The following is a 21989-nucleotide window of genomic DNA, read 5'->3' as shown; positions in this document are numbered from 1 at the left end:
TGGCAGCGTGTCTGTATAACAAGAAGAGAAGCTTTCTCTTCTGATGTTAGTGATACTTCCCTAACAAACAGTATGGATTAATAGGATACATCTGCAGACTTTTGAAAATATTTGGCATATACTCACTCATTCTGAAACGCAGGAAGTAAAGAAATATTACGTTGCCTGTATCTCAAAGAACAAACAGAGCTAATTAAATAATTGGCAAATAGGGAACACATAGCCTGACACATGTTTGAGATTACACACGATTCTGTAGAAAATGACTGTAAGCAATACTAATGCCTTAAGAATGGGGTTCAAGCACTAACACATGGACATCACATTTTTCACGTTTTCCTGGTAAAAAGTTGCAAGACAGTGCAGTCTTTTCATACATGGTGTTGATGTCTTAGGAAGCTGCTTTTTCAGTTCAGAAGAGGGCTGCTGCCCTTCGTCTCAGTGTCATGTTATAATATGTCTTTCTGGTGGTCAGCAGTTGTCCTGAACTGACACTAGAACAACGCAGTGCATGTGGGGTGAGATACAAGCTCTAGAACTCTCGGAAGGGAACCTCTCTGTAACCACATTCCCTTTCTTCTTCTGTTCTCTGCATCTCAAAGGTGGAAGATGCCCACTGAGGTTTGCTGTTTGTTTGGCTTGGGGGAGTGACCGGGTGTTTCTTGCTTTGTTTTCTTTTGCCCTATAATACCCAATATCATTTTTTGAGAAATCCATAAGAAGGATAAAGCTTACTTGGATTACATTAACGAGAGATTTTTTTTTTCATGACACATTCATCCATGGATTTTCAAGAGAATTGTAGAACAAGGTATTTTACTCATTGCATACAGTCCACTACTTTTTTCAAGCCTTGCTGGCAAACCCTGGAGATCATATTAGACCTTTCTGAATTGAAAAGGTCATCTAATTAGCCCTCCAATTAGAGGAATATAATGTATGGGACACAGCATGGATTCACAGTAGTTCAGCTGGTGGCACACCCAGTTAAGGAAAGAAGCTGTCAGGGGTCTTTGGGAGTTACCAGCATCAGCACCTTCTACTCAGTTCTTCAAACTTTTTCAACGTTATGCCACTGGGTATTCTCAGAAGCAGTGCAGTTCAGTGCCTCTGCATCTGAGCATACATACGGAGGAGGAAGTGTAGTAAGTTATTAGATACCAGCTATAGAGAATAGGAATGTCTGCAGGATATTAACCATACACATTTGGTTAGCCACATACTTCCTTCCTATTTGCAATAATATCCAGTAGCCCTTCCTGATGGAAAGAAGTAAGAGGACCTCCTACCATAGCACAGACCACTGAGACTGCTCAAGGATGAGAACGCTTCGTCTCCCCATTGGGACATACCATCTGTATACATTCACAGGGTGTGACCCTTTGTGGTTTGAGGCTACACACACTCCCTTGCCCTCAGAGAGAACTGGTCATATAACTAACATAATGGTTATAATAACTATTATTGTTTTATTAGTCTTTAACTGGCCTGCATTCTAATACATGGTCTTTTCCACGTTTTTAAACCTCAAACCAAACAGGGTTGAAGGAACAGACTACCAAGATTGATTTAATACACCATATGCTAAAGATTACCCTGGAATATCTATCTGGTTCATGAATTAATCTGGCTTAGAACTTTCACTTCGAATGACATGTTAGTATGTGGCTTGTCTAGTAGAAACATTATGTCCTTTTCCCTTTGAGGACTTGGTTTCACAGTAATTTTATTATTAGAGTAGTCACATAATGTTCATTTTATATTTTACAAGAATATTGAGCCTTGAAGTAGTCGGGTGATGAACAAGCACAGAGCATAAGAGTAATATGAATTTTATCCAGCAATGTGAAGGCATCTTAGTTACCAAGACCACCAACAGAGAACAATAAACTAGTTTGATTTAAATCTCCTCCATTTCCTGTGCACGATCAGGAAGCCCAACTTCCCCCTGAATTCCTAGGAATCCCTCCTGTTAAAAATTAGTGCATTGTAGTCTATATACTTGCGTTTGTATTTTAAAATGGTTGTAGTAGGAGTGCTGGAAATGTTCCTTCTTTTTGTCATCTTTATAGATAAGCACATGGCATTGTTATGCTGTTTCTAATGGTTTAATAACACAAGGGTCACTCGGACACAGTTTAGAAAAACCTACTTTGAAAGCAGTCATCTTCTCTCAGGCAAACACAGTGTGAATTGTGCTTCTTATTCTTTTGATGCCTTCATGATGTTCCCAGCCTTAGATGATGGGTGTGCATTAAAGGGGCAACACATTTTCCAAATTCTGATTTTTAGTAGTTGATCCCAAGGCACCACTCATCCCAGTGTTTTGTTGAGGGTGTGTTCTAATGGGAATGAACATTTCCCCAAAGCTGAGGCTGAGACAGAGGGTGGTCTAGCATGTAGCCCAAGATACAAAACCCTTCTTTCTGCTTCATCTTCTAGCCGGCAACACCACCTGTGTTCAAGCCATCTGAACAATACTTGGGTGGCAGGCAGTGTCGAAGCCTCCTACAAAAATTACAGTTCCTCTTAATAACTGCTCATCTTCCATTCATATTTGTATGTTACAGCTCTACTTAGGGACTGATTATATTTCTCTTGGGCAAGATAAATTGATTAGAGCCAAAATTAGAAATCGATAAAGTCTTTACCAAGCAAATGCATTCGTTTTCATCTTTGTTTCTGTTACATGGACATTTTGATCATCTCTAATATGAATTGACAAAAATCTTGGGCCTCAAAGGGTGATCAAGTCCTGTTACATTAAAGCTGAAAATGTGGGTTTGATGTATCTTGCTAAACATGGCCCACTTCTCAATGCAAAAAAAAAAAAAAAATTCTGCCACTTGAGAATTAAAATATATTTCCTTTCCAGTTATACCCTTTGTTATATCAGTCACACAAATAAAAAGAGAAATCTGTAAGAGAAAGACTCATGTAGCTTAACATGTTCAGGCAGTCTAGAAAATGTAGCTTCTCCAGTGTTTCCTGGACCAGAACAAAAGGCATTCCAAGTGAAAGGGCAAACTGGCCCCAGTAAACTGCTTTGAAATTTAAGCCCTTGGGTTTGGCACTCCAGCTGTTGCAAGGTAAAATCGCTTCATGTTAAAAAATAGTCTGTTCTTATCAGTGGTTTCCATGGGTAGCCTTTGTAGTTTTCTGAAATATTTTCATGACACGATGAGGTAAGAAGTTGATTCTATTTTTAATTCTATTTCCTGAGTCATAATATCTCCCTGCATAAAACAGGCACTGATAGAATGTTTAGTTAGAAAGGTGTAGTTCTAAAGAAATCAGATTGGTCATAGTATCTTGCCTCTTCTAACGTGTGATTTTTGGGGCGTATATATTTAGTTTTTAAATGCTCCTAAAATATTTGTATTGGTTTTCAATACTTTGTTTAGTTTCATAAATATATATATATTATTTGTAATCTTCATTTTAAAGTTGTTTAAAGGAAGAATTAATCTTTTGAAAGCCACTACTGTAGCAGATATTATCTGTAGTGAAGCAATATCTTGTTCTTTTTTGGCTTAGGTTCTTTGTTAGATAATGTGATTTTTCCAATGTAGCTCTGAACTTTTTGTGAAAATCTATATTCATATCAAGCAGATATCACAGATTATTTTGACTGGTAGATCTAATTTTTAGGTATATAATAATGAAAAGAAATATTGCTTCTAGGAAAAAAAAAAAAGATAAGTACCCCCAAATACCATGCTAATACATACTGAAAAAAGGTTAGTATCATCTATATTTCACATCATTATTATTGTCTCTTTAGAATGGTTTTTAGGTTTGTTTGTTGTTCTTGTTGTTTGAGGCAGAGTTTTGATCCTGTTGCCCAGGCTGGAGTGCAATGGCGCAATCTCAATCTCAGCTCACTGCAACCTCCGCCTCCCAGGTTCAAGCGATTCTCCTGCCTTAGCCAGGCATAGTGGTGCATGCCTGCAATCCATGTTTTTAGTTTTTAAAGGACTCCTTAATGCAGAAATTCTTCTCATTTTCACACTAGATATAATTTGTTGTATTTTATCTTATATTAAATATTTTTAATACTCTTGATATCTGAGCTGCTCCCAGTGGTCCAGTTGTATGATGTCAGACCCTCATTTCAAAGAACTTGCTTATACAATACCTATCATGAGTACTAATGACTCATGTATTTTAATATCATAACTTTGTGATATGGAAAAGAAGTTTATTCTGTCACGAGATAATTGTGTTCTTCTTATCATGTGCCAGATTTCTTTCAGTATTTTAGCAATTAATAAATAAATATGGGTGTGGGTTTTGTCAACCAAATAAAGTATATATCAAAACATTATCGGCTGGGCGCCGTGACTCAGTCCTGTAATCCCAGCACTTTGGGAGGCCAAGGTGGGTGGTTCATGAAGTCAGGAGTTCGAGACCAGCCTGACCAACATGGTGAAACCCTGTCTCTACTAAAAATACGAAAATTACTTGGCGTGGTGGCATTTGCCTGTAATCCTAGTTACTCAGGAGGCTGAGGCAGGAGAATTGCTTGAACTCGGAAGGCAGAGGTTGCAGTGAGCCGAGATTGTGCCACTGCACTCCAGCCTGGGCAACAGAACAAGACTCCATCTCAAAACAAAAAAGAAAACTCATCTGACAAACTCAACATATAAATATATGAAAATAACAAGCATAAATTAGCTATGCTCAGCAGAGGTCAGGAGAATTAAATTATGACCTGGAAAAGCCATAGAATTGGACCACTGAAGATCCGACCCCACTACTGCATTTTACAAGTGTGGAAGGTGATGACAACACATTTGTAAGAAAGAAGGCTCTCTTAGTTCAAGAATGGGGCTGGAAAGTCTTTGAAATTATATACCTGTTTAATGAAGCTTTGCTTGGATTCATTGGGTGATTTAACCTTTCCTTTTCTTATTTCACAAAATAGTGAAAAAAAACTTCCCCCAGAACTTTAATAGGTTTTATTTAGATACTATGTCTATTTGCTAATGTTGAGGCTTTAATAAATACAACATACCCCAAGTGCTAGGCATTCTGTTAATACTGAAGACCACAAGAATCCTGGAAATCCCATTTTATCACTTAGTTCTAAAGGCAAGATACCTTCCAATGATACATGTTAAAGAAAGCTGGATTTGAATTGTATACTGTAATATATGTCTTTTATTATTCACAATACTCTTTGTTCTTCTCTTTTGTAGATAAAAATACCAGTGTTTAAGGCAGTAGAGATAAGCTTCATGAATATGTAGACTTACTTTATCTCTGGAATTCGAGACCATATTGACTTTTAGTAGCATACCAGTTCACTTTTTTTAGTGTGAACACAGACTTTTACACATGTGGAGAATATATGTTATTTAAAACATTAAAAATATTTTCTCTCCTTGTTAGCCAGACCTGTTGTGGAAATTTTTGTTTGTTTGTTTGGTGTACTGTAGGACTGTGAGACGAATACCCCGTTTAGCTACGTATCAAATTTCTATTTATTTGAAAACAGATGGAAGTTATTTGTGAAGATAATTCCATTTACTATAAAATAATATAAAGAAAAGCCAGACTCTGAGGACTCCAGAGACCTGAAAGTAGTCTATACTTGTCAGCAATGACCGTCACATAGCTTGCTACATTCACCAGCTCATCAACAGCAAGGGGAAAGTCATAGCAAGGAAACCACTTTATCTTTAAACCAAGGTGTCAGGTTTATATTTTATCTGTAAAATGTAACATGAATATATTTGACATCTACCTCAGCAAACAAATTAATGCTAATTAAAGATTAATGTGTTGTAATTAGCATTAAAAATGCAATTAAATTGTGAGTAAATGGACCAGGAATAGAAAATTGTTAGACGTCTCACTGCCTGGTTTTCATATTCTGCCTTTTGTTTTTGCAGCAAATAGAGGAAGCGGGGCAGCCGGCAGCTCCCAGACTGGAGATGCTCTGGGGAAAGCACTTGCTTCGGTGAGGAAATATTGACTTTGGACTCCATATGTACCATTGTAAAGGGTGAACTTTAATCAGAAGTGGACATTTGGAATTTTAGAAAATGAATGGCAAATAGCTTTGATTTTTGGAAAATGCTAGCTTTCTTGCATAACAGTCACTGGAAAATTTGAGAAGGCTCTGAAGCTTCCAGTATATAGATAGTCTCTTTCTCTCATCCTCAAAACGGTACTAAGCTGCACTCAATTATGGATGTGGGAATATTCTCCTGGTCTTTGGGTTTATAGGTTTTTTATACTGATGTCTTATTTTTCTCTAAAGTAATATGGGTGCACATTGACCAGCTAAGACTGTCTTAGCAAGGAATAGTTCTAAAACACTTTGAAAGAGGCATTTGAAAAAAAAAAAAAAAAGACGATAACTGAGGTCCATGAAGAACTGTCACATAATTGGCACCTGGGGGACTCAGCTTCTCTGCTTTGCCCACCTACTGCCAGCAAGCTAAAATTGAACATTTCTTGCATGTTCCCTGATGACAAAATGGCATACCTTCATTGTCTCAGAGAGTATATCTGGTATTTTAGTCAAAAGCTAAACATGGTCATTTAGAAATGTAAGTGGAGGGCCAGGTACTGTGGCTCACACCTGTAATCTCAGCACTTTGGGAGGCCGAGGTGGGAGGATCACTTGAGGTCAGGAGTTCAAGACTAGCCTGGCCAACACGGTGAAACCCCGTCACTACTAAAAACACGAAAATTAACTAGGCATGGGTGGCACATGCCTGTAATCCCAGCTACTCTGGAGACTGAGGCAGGAGAATCGCTTGAACCTGGGAGGCAGAGGTTGCAGTGAGCTGAGATCATGCCACTGCACTCCAACTTGGGTGACAGAGCAAGACTCCATCAAATAAATAAATAAATGTAAGTGGAGATTTCTTTCTCTAAGATTTTGTCTCTTCAGTTGGCTTTTACCATTGGGAGCATTAAAAAAGTTCACACTGTATTAGCATTGTGCCCTAAGTAAAAGTTTTTGTTTCATCTGGGCCTTCTGATGCTATGGAATCAAATGCCTAGATCTGGCAAAAGAGTGGCAAAATATCTTAGGAATGATCCTGTCCAACCTCTCATTGTGTAGATGAGGAAAGGAAAGTTCAAAGTATCTGCTTGGCTTGCCCATAGCCACACAGCCAGTAGGAACGAAGAGTTGGTTTGAAGTCTGCTGACCCCAGCCTGGCTCTTTTCCCACCATCCCATACCACATCAGTAATTCTTGTTTTGAAAAATTAAAATAATTGTTAAGTTCTTCATTTGACAATTTTGGTACTGTAGTTGATTATTACATGTATTCTGTAACTTGTAAGTTTTAAATGAATTGCGTTGACAACTTCGTAGTTTAGAAAAGTGTGAATTATTTTAATGAATGAGGGTTTTTTTTTTCTCCCTATTGTTTTAAGATCTATTCTCCAGATCACACTAACAACAGCTTTTCATCAAACCCTTCAACTCCTGTTGGCTCTCCTCCATCTCTCTCAGGTAGTGTATTTCAAACCCCATTTCATCATATAACAGTTTATAAGAATGATTCCCCCCTTGTACTTCCTGATTTTGTAGGTGGAAACTCACTTCCCCCCAAATCCCAAAGCTTTAACATTCCTATAACAGACAAATACAAAGGGTAGGAGAGACGAATTACGAGATAACAGTATAGTCGTTTACATCCAAACCTTTTCTTAAAAATTAGATTATCTTTTAAAAATATACAGGCATATGGAAAATGTGTTTCTTACACTTTTCTTAGCTCTGCAGAAGACACCCAACAGCAGAATAATGTATTCCAATAAAACGTCTCAGATGAAAAAAACTCAGTTAATATAGTCATGAATATGAATATAGACTAGATAGTCATCAAATATAGACTATTTAAATGGATCATTTCCTGCAGGAATTTCAGGCTTTCCAAATTCCCTCTTTAAAGTACATGCCATTGGGATGTTTAGAGAAAACTATAATTTTGTAAATAAATTGTGAAATAATTGTGTGGAGTAGAAGGGATGTTTGACTTCAAAGTATAACACATTCGTATGACCTGTGGCTTCAAATTGAATAACTATAATTTGTAGAATTATGTCAGTAAATGATTTCACTTTTCAGGGGTCCGTTTAAGAGACTCATTGTCTTTCCAATATAAATGCTTCCAGAAAGCCTTCCTTGGTTCATGTCTCTGCTCTTTGGTAAGGAGACAAGTGGCTTATTAAAAAAACAAAACAACAGCAACAAAACCTAAATCACATCTGTACCTGATGGAAACCTTACCTTACTGTAATTTATAGTGGAGTTACTTGCGTTTGTTATTTCCTGCATGCAGCTCTCATGGCCCAGTGTAAACTCAGCTCCTTGGTCGAGGACAGGAGGTTTCACATTGCCACAAAACTTTCAGAAATGATGGCCATGGCTTAGCTGGGATTTAATGTCAGCCTCTTCCAAGCCTCCGTGGTATGAGAAGATCACAGAATAGAGAGGGCAGTGGGATTCTGAAGTCTGTATGTCCAGAGAGACCACGTTGAAACTGGGAAGCGATTGAGGTGATTTTAAGAGGATAATCAAACGTTCCCCCTGGTGGAAATAGAAAGTAGAGTTCAGTATTGTTGTACTCCTTGGGTTCTGTACCAGATTCTTACACTCTGAAAAATGATTTCAATTGTCAGTAACCCCCTTTCGAGACAACAAGAGATACAACAAGGGATAGAGGAATCTGAGCAGGTGGAACTCCAGTTTCCACATTTCAAACAAAGTAGCTTTCATTTTATTCATTTTCTAATTTAGAAAAAAAAATGTTCTATGGTATCATAATGTTTGAGAACAACTAATGTAGTCTGATACCCTGATTTTACAGATGAGAATACTGAGTCCCAAAAAGGGAGTAGAGTTGTTGAGTTTATTACCAGTAGTAATAGCAGAGCTTGGACAAAAATCTGGTGCTCACAGTTCTGCCATCCATTTCTAGATTAATGGTGGGAAAGAAAAATTAGGATGCACAGTCATTCTAGAAAACATCACAAATTCCCTCGACCTGAGTAGCATGGTCTCAGTGAAAGGCACAGAAACAAGGCTAGAGATGCCACTTTTTGGGTCTTGGTAATGCATCATGGAAGACCACATGTTAGGAAGAAAGAACTTTTATGAAGATGCAAATATGGGGACAGATTGCTATTTTCACACCGACGGCTCTGTCCAAATTCTGTCAAGAAAAGTAATTGAACAAAATATTCTATTTTTATTTAGCATAAAAATATACATGCACACCCAGAAAAGACAGGAAGAGTGGATTTTAAAAGTGCTAACAGTGTCGGGGCATGAGATTTCAGTGAGATCATAGCTATTATTTTTTCCTTTTTTGAATTATGTATTTTCCAAGTTTTCTACACTGAATGTGTATTATTTTACATTTAAAGTGTTTTTTATTTTGTAGGTTAGACATATAATATGTATTCTAACAGCAATCTTTTTTTACCTTCAAGTTTAATGAATCATAAAAAAATTATTTTCTTCAGAAGAAACTTTTAGTCATTGCTGTATATTGACTTTAAATTTCTGGCTTAGTGGATCACTGATAACTAATCTTATTCCCTTAAAAAGTTTTTCAAGATTTATCTTTTTCTAAAGATTGTTTTAAAAACAAGTGGCAAAACTGTTTTCCACTGGTGCGAGAATTTTGGTTTAACATAAACTAGCCTTGCATGAAGGTCTAACAAAATCCCATTTTTGTACCCTTAAAAGTACCTTGATTCCATAGTGATAGTTTTTCTTCCACAGGAACCCTTCTTACCAAAATTCAGAATCAATTAAATGTTCTCTTTTAGGAGACAGCCAGCGTGGGGGAATTGTGAGTCTATGTAAAGTCTACATATTTTACATTTAAAATGTTTTCCTTGTCCCAAAATTCTTATATGGGAAGTTTACATGTATTTACGTTGTTGTTTAAATGAAAATCATCATTGCCGTTGCCATTTCCAAAAAGACTGTTTAAAATATTGGCAAGCGTCTTTTTACATGTGTCTAGATCTGATTGTAATTCCCATTTTAATATCAGCAGGCACAGCTGTTTGGTCTAGAAATGGAGGACAGGCCTCATCGTCTCCTAATTATGAAGGACCCTTACACTCTTTGGTATGTCTCATTTGCTAATCTCTGTCCCACCCATTTTCAGGTCATGTTCTTTCTTGTTCAGTCTCCTTTACTCTCCAAGATTTTGGGTTTCCCTGTTAGTAACTTTAAGTCAGCATTAAGCACACAAGTTTGCTGGAGCCAGAGTCAGTAGGCTGTGCTTGCTCCTATTTGGAGCTGGGAACCCAGATACTACTGTAATGGAAGCCCCAGGGCTCTAAATATCTAGTGCCAGATAAAATCCTGGAAGGGCAATGGCCTTCTCCCCATCTCTAGGAAAGATCCCTGTCAATGATTAAATCACTTTCCTGCTATCAGAGTGCTGGAACTCCAGCCAAGTCCTATACCTGGAACATTTGATTCCCTCTACCTCTGCTTTACTTTCCAGAATAACAGGTTTACAGGAGATTTCCTTCTCGTAGAAACCCAGTGGTATCCTTCGTGGTAGAGAAATGCCTACTCTTCCAGGAGTGAATTGCTGAAAATTTCCATGGATGTAATTAATTATTATAAATACTCTCATGATGATTCAGTGTCTGACACTTCAGTCTTTCTCTCCTCATGATGGTGGGGGCCAGAAATATGCAGGAAACAATGCTGGTTGTGCAGCATTTAGGCTGTACATGAATTTAGCGGGAAGGAATAGCAGTAAGGGAGAGGAGCCTTTTAGTTCCTCGGGGTTGAGGTTTTCTTTTCTCCCTCCTATCTTGAGATGACACATGGAAGAAGACATAGATTTATCTATCTGCTTTAGTGTTGTCTTATATTCTTCCCTTTCAGCTTAATCTTAAGGAAAATCTGAAAAGAAAAGCAAAGGTGGATTTCCCTCGTTTGTTGTGTTCTTCCTTGCTATAGTGTATGAATCATTCAGCTATGCATTTTAACCAGTAAAGGAAACCAGACAGTGAAACATATATGCACTACCCAGCCCAATTAATCTGCAGACCACATCCACATAATTAGTTGTTTTAGTGTTTACCTTCATCAGTTATTCTCTGGGGCCTATTCATCAAAACCAGGCTTCGTCCAACTATAGAACTGTAAAGACGGGGTGTATAGTTATGGGCCACAGCTTCCATTCTGTTTGAATTCTGAACACTGAAGAAGAGATTTACAAGCAGAAACTGCTGTCTCTACCAGGAAGCTGTGAGCCAGAAACTGTGATAGGCACATGTATGATTTCTTTTCCTGCATACATTTACACTCAGAAGTAAGTATGTATTATCATTCCCATATTTATAAATTAGAAAGCATGCACTCCAAGAGGTTTAGTAACTTTTCCAAGGCCAAATACGTAGCAAAGCTAGCAGTCTAGGGGAGGTAGTTTAACTCCCAAACCCACCAAATCAGAATGTTCTGTACCATAGACTACTATATTAGACACACATTCTTCCTGTCAGTATAAAATAGAAATGTTTTTTCTCATGCAATAGAGCTGGTACACTTGTTTGCACAGCCGATTCAAAATCAAAGTCAATTGTAGCATGATCTAATGCAAAGAGTCACTAGATTTAAAATAAAAAGACCTAGATTCCAACTCTGACTTTACCATTTCCTAGCAGTGTGACACTACGTAACTAATTCACTTTGTGTCTTTGAGCCTCATTTTCATGTCTGTACGGAAGGAATCATAATGTCTTCCCTGCCTGCCCATACACACGTGAAACAAGGATCAATGAGATGGTATATTTTAAAGTGTACACTGGAGAGTGGTATTTGATATCATTATTGATCAGTTTTTAAAATGAATACATACCTTTAAAATGAATACATACATTTTCTTCACTAAAAACTATACGCATTGTCTAGTTGTGAAAAACTAGAATCCTAATGGCAAGAATGAACAAAGGTTGGTTGGTTTTTAATGGTTTAAAGTTGCGAATTCTATGCTATAGTTGGGGCTTTGAACTCAGTTAGATGCCCCCAGTGAACAGTTGATTCAAGTGTTTGTGATTCTTCAGTCTTAAAATCTTATACTACTTTAGTTGACAGAAGTTATATAATTTTTTTCTGTAACCATTTTGAGGCCCTTACACGCATACCACCACACACCCACTGGTTTTGATGACAGGAAGCCAGAAACACCGGTAAAAACTCAACAAGAAATTATCATCCATTTGCTTTTCCCTGTCTCTGATTTGGTACTTAGCACTGTGTCATATACCACAGGGAAGACCAAAGAAATATACCTTCAGGAAAAGAATTTAATTAAGAAACTATAAATAGGTCATCTTTCCAGTGGTAATTGTTTAAAACTCTTTAACTTAATACCTGCCAGAAAGTTCCTTAAATTCAGTGAATGTTTTTCTCTTCTAAAATAAATTTAAATTACCTTTCAAAAGGCAGTACCGTATATAGCACATGTATGTTATAATGTCCTGGAATAATTATTGAATTTAGTTTGTTCATGAAAAATAACACTATAATTTTAACATTAACACGTTCTACCAGTTTTCTGGAAACAACACTATTTGTATTATTGTTTTAAGGAAATACATTTTATTGGAAACATGTATTTAGAAACACAGTGTGTTTTTTGTCGACTAAAGTTTTACTTGTATAATTTAGGCACCCCTTTTGAACTAAATCAAATTTTACATCATTTGTTAACCAACAGCAAAGCCGAATTGAAGATCGTTTAGAAAGACTGGATGATGCTATTCATGTTCTCCGGAACCATGCAGTGGGCCCATCCACAGCTATGCCTGGTGGTCATGGGGACATGCATGGAATCATTGGACCTTCTCATAATGGAGCCATGGGTGGTCTGGGCTCAGGGTATGGAACCGGCCTTCTTTCAGCCAACAGACATTCACTCATGGTAAGTGATGAAATTTATAGACTCTATAGTTATCATATAGAGTTAGAATTTCAGGTATAGATACTATTGTTGCTGTTTATTAAAAAATCAGCTTTATTGAGATATAATTCACAACATACAATGAGCCCATTTCAGGTGTACAATTCAAGTGTTTTAGTGTATTCACAAGGTTGTGCAACCATCACCATAGTCTAGGTTTTGAATATTTTTGCCCCCTGCAAAAAGAAAAGAATCCCCGTTGCCCATTAAGCAGTCATTCCCCATCCCTCCACTTCCAGCCCTTGGCAACCACTTGTCTACTTCCTATGTCTATAGATTTACCTATTCTGGATATTTTGAATATATGGAATCATACAACATGTGGTGGTCTTTTTTGACTGGCATCTTTTACTTAGCATGACTGTTGCAGTTTTTCTACAGTTTGCCACGTATTAGAGCTTCATTCATTTTTATTGTCAAATAGTATTTCACTGTATGGACATACCACATTACACATTTGGGTTGTTCCAACTCCTTGGCTATGATGAATAATGCTTCTATAAATATTCATGTTTAAGTTTTTGTGCAGACACATGTTTCCCTTGAGGATGAATTGCTGGGTCATTGTTGGTGTTTGAAATTATTCATTTTGGTGACCCTGGCCAAAGTGTACAATTTGAGTTCATATTATAATATGACATTGCTAGTAATTCAAATATTAGTGTTTTTTTTTTTTAATTAAAGAAGCCAAAATAGTGTCTGTCAATTCTGAGTCTGGGAGATAGAAATATATGGTATATTTATTTGTATAAATACATTGCATGTGACTGTGTAATTTAATAGAGTAGCTTTACCACTACCTATTTAGAATAAGTCTTTATTTGAATTATATTTAAGCAGATTTGTCCATATTACAATTGTGATTTTTTTCCTCATTACTTTTGAAAGGATTTTGGAGATAATTCTTTTTGAGGATGATTATGAAGATTCAGAGACTCTTCTTAATAGAATATTAAGTGATGACAATTAATGAGGTGACCAGAGTGGTGGAGAATGTAACTTGACCAGTGATTCTCTGTAGTTCTGATCCTCACAAGCTCTACCTCGTCTCTAAGCACCTTAGTGTCCTATTTTGTCCCTTACAGGCTCGCTAAAAGTTGCTTGGATGAAGTTATATTTTCCATTATCACTGTAGCATTTCTCGTTTAAGCATGGTCCCAAAAGGAAATGCAAAATACATACAAATTATTATGAGGTTCTTTTAAGTTCTTGCTCAGTAGTATTCTCCTGTCCATCTTTCAGTTTCTCTTAATAAAAGGCTAAGATTAAGAGTACCATTCTGAACGGTGTAGTATTGAAATCTGCAACCAATCTGAAACCAAAAATACTGGTTTATAAATAGAAGCAACAAACTCACATCTAAAATGTGGAAAGATATTTTTGAATGCCAAAGGGAAATCTTTTTTCTTTCCCTTGACCTCTGCCCTAAAAATTCATCATTGAATAAAAATTGTTTATATGTTCATGGCAGTTGCTTAGAGTTTACAAAAGAAAAGTCTAGATTTTAATTTAGCTTGGCCTCAGGTAATGTGTTAAATACACTTGGGATGCATATAATATGAGATTTTCGTTTGTACAGCTCTTTTTTTTCTAACTACAATGTTTAAACATACTGCTTTTAATTAAGAAATCTGGCTTTATTAAAAGCCAGATCTGTGACTTATAACCATTTCTGTATATCTGCTCTCAATCAACAGAAAAATAGTTTAATTTCTGTAGCTGTGTTCATTCTGCATATGTTAAACGGATGTAACATGCACCCAGGGCATTGCTTCAGAGACAGTTTTTTCCATAAATATGTAAAGTTTTTCTTAAATACCATATGTAGGTTAAGTGGTTCTTTTAAATATTAAACTATACATAAATACTTTTTGGGACTATTTGACCTTTGAATTGACTCCTTTTTGAGTCAGATTCAGAGGTGGGATGGGAGGAAAAGACTAGAATTATTTTTGGAGATGGGAAGTTGGACTGACCTCAGTAGAAGTGAAAGTGAGACGATTGAATAGAACGGTAGAAAAAAGGAAATAATTAGCCAATATTACATAGAAACCCCTTTAATTTGATCTTGATACACACACACACACACACACACACACACGCACACACGCACACAAGCAATAAAGCCGCCAGTTTTGCTGATAAGGATAAGTTCCTGTTTTCTCCTCTGAAGACATTTAATATTCAATCAAGGACAGCCACAGAGCCAAGCAGATCATAGCGTAACTCCAAAGATATGGCATGTCATCACCCTGCTGCCCTTTGAACCAAATGGGGTTTTGCAGTCTCTCTCCTTTCTTCTTGAAAACCATTCAACGTGTCCCCAGAATCTGAGCTCCTCAGCCTGAAACACTAATGTGTGTGAAAAGGATTGGTTTGGCCTATCTTTCCCATGCAAACTGGTATGAATTTTAAAACAAAAACATAAGAACAAAGGAAATAGTTTTTGAATTTAATCAGTCTGAAGTTAGCCTTTGACCATTTGATACATTCCACAATAAAAAGGAAGTTTAAGGGGAAGGCAAAAAAAAGAAAACTCATCCCCCTTCCCCCCAACAACAAAAAAATTCAAGGAGGATACTGGTAATGTTTTCCACATTTGAATTTTAATACATGAAACAGGCTATAAAACTTTGGCCAGCTGCAGTAAATAAAGTAGCCGTGGGAGGTATGCACCGGAAACTTCAGCAGAGAGCACTGGTGAGAGTCTCATTCCCAACTACACACCTTCGTTTGTTGTTCTGGGCGGAAGCGAGTTGCAGTAACTTGATACTCATCCCAATCCCGGTTTTGTATTGAGCACATCGCCTTTCTAACTCTCCTTAGTAATTCCTTCTGATTAAAGAGTAGACAGCTCTGAATCCTCTCGACCTCCGTACGCTTCTCATTTCCTTTCTCCCTGCCTTCCAAAAATCAAAACAAAATGGCTTGATAACTTGGAAGGTGATATAAGCATTTCTTTCTGCAGCAGCTTGAAATCGTGGTGGGGAAAACTGTGGTTCTGCCTCGGCTGTTATGTTATCTCATTTAATTGCTAACATATTGTCCTTAGCTTTTGATTCATAAAATGTTTTCCTTGGAGTTCTGAAGTAGGTCTTCAGTGATTTACTAAGTATTAGTATAATGAAAGGGATTTTTTTTTTTTCACAGCGGCATGGCTTATAACACAAGAGCGAATGTTTGTATACTTGCAAGCTTTCTGGATGATATTATTGAGCTATGCTTATTTCCTGCTCAAAAACCTTCCCTGCCTTTCCATTTTCTACAAGATAAAGACCAATTCCTTAGCTCAGCGTTTGAAGCCTATTACCATTTACCGAAAGCCTTATGTTGAGCTCTTCCAATCTGCAACAAGTCTTCCAGCAAGACGAGGCTGGGCATATTACCAGAATTCACCCTGTATGTTCTCCTTCGGAACTTTTGTATCTCTTTGTCTTGTCCAGCCCTATCTGCTTATCTCTGTACACCTAATACCCACCCATTCTCAAAGCACTGACTCAAATCATTCTTCTTCCAGGAAGCCTTCCCTTGCTGCCCCACTCATGCTAGCCATTTTTTTCTCTATTCTTACAGCCCTATGAATCATACCATTTCTAGATATTTATCTTAACCAGCTCCGCATAGCTGTGCATCTTTTATAGATATGACTCTGCCTTACCAACTGTTGTAAATTCCTCGAGTCTCACATATTATATTTTGTCTCTCTCCCCCCGACCCCTGTAAATAGATCATCCATAGAAACGGGAGAAAAGAAACTAGGAAACTTAACATTCTGTGAGTGTGAGTTGGCAGCCCCTCTGCTAGGCGCTCTGCATGTGTTGTCTTAGGCAGTCTTCACAACAGCCCAGTGAGGATGATAATAGTGGTCATTTCAGGTGTCGGTAAAGTGAGCCTTAGAAGTTTGAGCAGTTAGTCTCAAGTCCTGCAGCTGGATTTAAACTCAAGCACATCAACTCCAAATTCAATGCTCTTTTTTACTACCAGGCATACTCTCCAGAGATTATCTATGAGAACACCTTTTCAGAACTTATTTTAAATGCTAGGAGCTTGTGATTTTCAAAACTTGATAAGTGTTGGTTGGCAAAAGAAGTTTCCAGGTATTCCATGGCTGGGTTCCCAGAGCAGCTCTCTTCCCAAATGTATAGACAGAGAACTTTCCCTCCAAAGTGGTGGCATGCTTGGATTAAAACCCACATTATCGATGCACTTATTCTTAAACCAACATGTTTGCGCTGAGTGCCTAAGAGGTGTGAACTCTCCCTACCAGGGTCCTTGAGGTAGCAAATTTTAAGTTATCAAGTTATTTTTCTTACTATAACCACCCACTTTTCTTCCAAAATTAAAGCAGAAATCTCTGAATGTGGGAGAATAAGGAAATAGCCAGGTCTTCACTACCCTAGTTAGAAACTCTTACCAAGTATGATTCCCTCTCTGCCTCAGAGACCTCCATGATTAATCCTGATATTAAATGATTAGATTTCTTATAAATTATGGAAAGGGCAATTTTCCAGATAGAATTCTCTCTGTTATTCATTCAGTATTCACATCCACAGATGAGGCCTGAAAAGAAGCGTTTCAAATGACCTAACCGCTTTTTTAACTGACTAAGAACAAAACCCACATCAAACTTGTCTTTATGTGACTCTATGTGTTCCCGTTTATTTGTTGGTAGAGTCAGCAACTACGTGATCATTGAGCTAAAAATCCCCTCTACTATTCATATATCGCATTAGTGTAGCTCTCAGATCCTTCTTGTTTAAAGTCTATTTATTCATTTCAATAACATTTATCCGTGGTTACCAAGTGTAGGTTCTGTGCTCTCAAGGAATTCACAGGCTAGTAGGAAAAGATGTGTACTTAAGCAGATTGCTCCCTGCCAGTCTGCTATGCCCTCTAAAAGACCAGGGGCCTGACCCTTATCCAGTAGTGAAAGATCACATGGTTGTTTAGTAGAGGAGTGGTCATCTCCAGTTGACTTAGGGATGGGGGAGTCATGTGCAACTAACCCCACACACCTGTCCTCCACAGCATCCCTTCAGAGTCCTGCAGGTGGGGGATGTGGAACCCATTTCAGAAATCACCAATAAAAGTGGATCTTTGCCCAGTTTTCCTCTTTTCAGTAACAATTTTTGTTTTACTTTGGATTAAATGCAGTCTATCAAAAGAGCATTCCTTAGGAAAAGTGGTATCTTTTTATTTAACTGACATTATATACATGAGAACTTTTACCTCTTAGGGCTTCATAGGACAAACAACTTCAGTTAGTTTTCCTTGTATAGTTAAGAGCTCGGACCACTGAATTTTAGATTCTAAAAGTACCCTGGAAATCACTTAGCCCATTGCCCTTCTTTGAAGACTAAGGCCTAGGAAGGGGAAGTGACCAAACCATGGGTACTCACTAGTAGAATTAGAAACCAGACAAAAGAGGCTGGACACGGTGGCTCACCCCTGTAATCCCAGCAATTTAGGAGGCCGAGGCAGGTGGATCACTCGAGGTCAGGAGTTCGAGGCCAGCCTGGCCAACATGGTGAAACCCTGTCTCTACCAAAAATACAAAAATTAGCCGGGCATGGTGGTGCACACCTGTAATCCCAGCTACTCAGGAGGCTGAGGCAGGAGAATTGCTTGAACTCTGGAGGCACAGGTTGCAGTGAGCCAAGATTGTGCCACTGCACTCCAGCCTGGGTGACAGAGAGACCCTGCCACACACACAAAAAAGGAAACCAGACAAAACAGCAAGCAGACCAGCACTCCTTGTGCTATATCCTACACTGCTCAGCCGACTTCCTCTTTACCCTAATACCATAACCATTTCAAAACTGTGAGTGGTAGAAATTAGAAACCATTCTGTTACTCTGACTTAACTAATGAAATCCAAGAAAACTCTGTAGTTGGCCCTAGGCTGCCTGCAATGAGTTGCTATTTAGCTCTACCAGTAATATTTGGCAAAAAGAGAGGGTAGTGGGCATTGATGTGATGTGGCAGTTATTGGTACATAGTCATGGGAGCAGCAGGAGTCAGAAGATTCTGTTTCTATGTGGGCCTCTTCAACAAAGATATGATTAACAGAGGCATCAGCATCTTCAGTTGATAAAGTTGATAAAATAGAAAACTATTTTCTAAATAGCCTGTTACAGAATTTCAGCGAAGCTATTGGTGGTCAGCATCATCTTTTAATAGCTACTATCTTGTTTTTCTTTAAATTAGGATATTTGCCTTCTCTACTGTTCTGTCATCTCTCCTAATCTCCACAACTATCAGGTATTTCGGAGAGCAGATTAGTAACCTCAACTGAAAGTTTTGATCTTTATCAATTTATCAGTTGCTCCTCTTGGGCTTTCACAGGTTTTGATTCCATAAAGTTCTGTGTCTATTTGAGTGCATACTTCATTTCTAAGCAGTTATTCCCATGGACTCTCAGGGAATTTAAGAGATTATCTCTACTGAAATCTCCCTACAGATTTCCTGCCAAGCAGTCAACAAGTCTTGATCAGCCTCCTTCCTTCAAGGGTGACTAGCTCCAAATGCCCACAAAGTCCATTTTCATCAAATATTTGAAAGTTCTTCCTAGGTCCAGCCCAAATTTGCTTTTTTCTACAGTCCTTATGTTTCTGCCCAATAGAATTGCCCACAAATCAAGTCCAACAAGCACTTGAGAAACTCAGTTATTTGAAGACAGTCTGCTCAGTGTTTTTTCCCTCTAGACGAAACATCACTATCTTCAAATATTTAACCTGAAAAAAAGTTTGGACTCCCTGTCATGAACTCCATTGCTTCCCAGTGCATTCTCCCTAGTTTAGCAAGGATGCCTTTTTCTCCACAAGAACCTTTTAGTGTGTGGAACCGCAAACTGAACACAGTGCTTAAGAAAGGATCAAGTGGACTAGGGTGGATCTATCTCCTCCCCCATTCAGTACCTTGTATCTTCATTAAGGCCACCTAACAATATCCTGTTTTGCTATGTTTGATGCTTTCATTGTCCTGCTGACATATATTCAATTTGTAATCAACTGAAATCCATAAGCCACCTATCTCCCCAGTCTCATTGTGTACTTTTTGTTGTGTCTGTACAAAACTTCATGAAACCCCATTGAATGTTATGTTGTAGCCTCAGTCTGATTCCTGTTTAATGGTTTCCCTGAAGCCCTCATTCAGTCACATACTCTGCCATCTCTGTTGCTGGCAAATGTGATGGGTGTGACTAATGCCCACATCAAAGCCACCAATACAAATATTTTCAGGGGAGGGGATTGACCAGAAGGCCATGAGGCTCAGTGTTACAGACATTCTTTCTACACGAGTGCTGTCTTCTATCCTTTGAGTTTAATCTCAGCTGGTTCTGTCTCCCTCCTTATACACCGTATGGCCCACCTTTGCTCATTTTGTCCGTAGCGTTGTCACAGAAGCCGGGCATGCAGCACTCACTGTGAAGCAGGAAATGAGGCTTGTCCAGAATGCCTTGCTCTGGTGGAACCAAACTGAGTTTGAGAGGCCATTCCTCTGTTTCAGAGCACTTTCAAAACTATTTTCTAAATAGCCTGTTACAGAATTTCACCCAAGCTATTGGTGGTCAACATCATCTTTCAATAGCCACTGTCTTGTTTTTCTTTAAATTAGGATATTTGCCTTCTCTAGTGTTCTGTCATCTCTCCTAATCTCCACAACTATCAAGTATTTCGGAGAGCAGATTAGCAACCTCAACTGAAAGTTTTGATCTTTATCAATATCATACTTTATTTTTTTAAAACTGAAAAAAAAAAGGACAGAAAGGTAAAAGAACTTGAAGAAATTCTTTTAGCCATGGATGACTGATAACAGCTGAGAATCCTTGAGCTTACCATTTGATATTTCTATATTAATTTAAAGAAAAGTCAAAAGATTTTGAAAACAGCAATAGAAGTAAGATCCTTTAAGCTCTATTCAGCAGCCCCTAAGAACAGTGATGAGGACACTGTGCATGCCCATATGTGAACATGGTTGGCCACCTTAGGTATTTCCCCTTCTCTCCACATCAATACATATTTTACTCAAATTCAGACTCTATGATGTTGAAACAGTCTGGCATTGGATGTTTACCTCAAAACCCTGCTCTCTCTGCACCTAGGACAAACAAATCCTAGTTCTCTGGTGTTTAGCATCTTGGAGCCATGAATTTTAAATAAATCAAAAACAAAAACCTTGTCTTTCCCAGTTTTAAAATATAAAAGATACACACACACACACACACACACACACACACACACACGTGTATTTAAAATAGACCCTATAACCTCATCATATTCTTACATCCTTACATGGTTTTCTTCTTCAATTGTGGAGGAAAAGGCAGGCAGACACTTTTAATAGCACAGTGATCATCATTTTTTAAATGAATTGTTACAACGACATAATCTTAAACTATCCATAATTTGGAATAGGCACAACTGTGCATTTAAAAAAATGCAATATTACCCTTATTTTCTCAAGAAAGCAGATTTTCTGGAGGGAAAAGTATATATTGTATATATTAGAAAATACACATATGTTCATTCACTCTTTCTGCATCTGCTGTGCTTCAGATGCTTTTGGGGATGCATAAACGTGTAAAAGAAAGTATCTGATCTTACAGGCCTTTTATCCTGGTAGAGTGATAATACAAATATGGGTCTAACTATAATGCAAGGTAGAATTATGAAATGACCTAAGGAGCAATTCAGACCGCTAGGAAAAGCTTCCCGGAGAAGATGCCATTGAGCTCATATTCGAGTCCACATAGAATTTCAACAATTAGAGACAGGATAGAAAAGGCGTTGCAGAGCCATATAATAAACATGATTTAAAACCAAAAAACAGAAAATAAAGGCTCACGCACCTAAATGGAAGTAAGAAAATTGCCTGATGATACCAGTCCTTGCAGCTTGCCAGCCAGGGCTGCATTGGGTGAAAAGCCCCTCTACAGCACGGCAGCTCCAGCAGTTGGCTTGAATATTTCACATGAGAGTCCACAGGAAGAGCGAGCTTTCATGTATATTTTTTACAT

At 37.9% G+C, this 21989-nt stretch overlaps 1 protein-coding gene across 50 annotated transcripts in view; it reads left to right on the top strand.

The window, feature by feature from the left end:
* TCF4 (transcription factor 4) overlaps positions 1–21989 on the top strand; it is a 412677-nt gene that overhangs the window by 368631 nt on the left and 22057 nt on the right. For 40 of the 50 annotated variants that reach the window (XM_016933751.4, XM_016933758.4, XM_063795736.1 and 37 more), the window contains 4 exons: positions 5898–5965; positions 7401–7479; positions 10037–10113; positions 12728–12931. In XM_016933751.4, the coding sequence (XP_016789240.2) occupies positions 5898–5965; positions 7401–7479; positions 10037–10113; positions 12728–12931 (428 nt within the window). The remainder of the gene's footprint in view (positions 1–5897; positions 5966–7400; positions 7480–10036; positions 10114–12727; positions 12932–21989) is intronic. The other 10 variants (XM_054672280.2, XM_054672276.2, XM_063795739.1 and 7 more) reach the window with 1 other exon arrangement.

This window comes from Pan troglodytes, chromosome 17, assembly GCF_028858775.2.
Source record: "Pan troglodytes isolate AG18354 chromosome 17, NHGRI_mPanTro3-v2.0_pri, whole genome shotgun sequence".
Lineage (NCBI taxonomy): Eukaryota > Metazoa > Chordata > Mammalia > Primates > Hominidae > Pan > Pan troglodytes.
The sequence above is the reverse complement of the archived record's forward strand: the minus strand, read 5'-3'. Positions and strand labels throughout refer to the sequence as shown.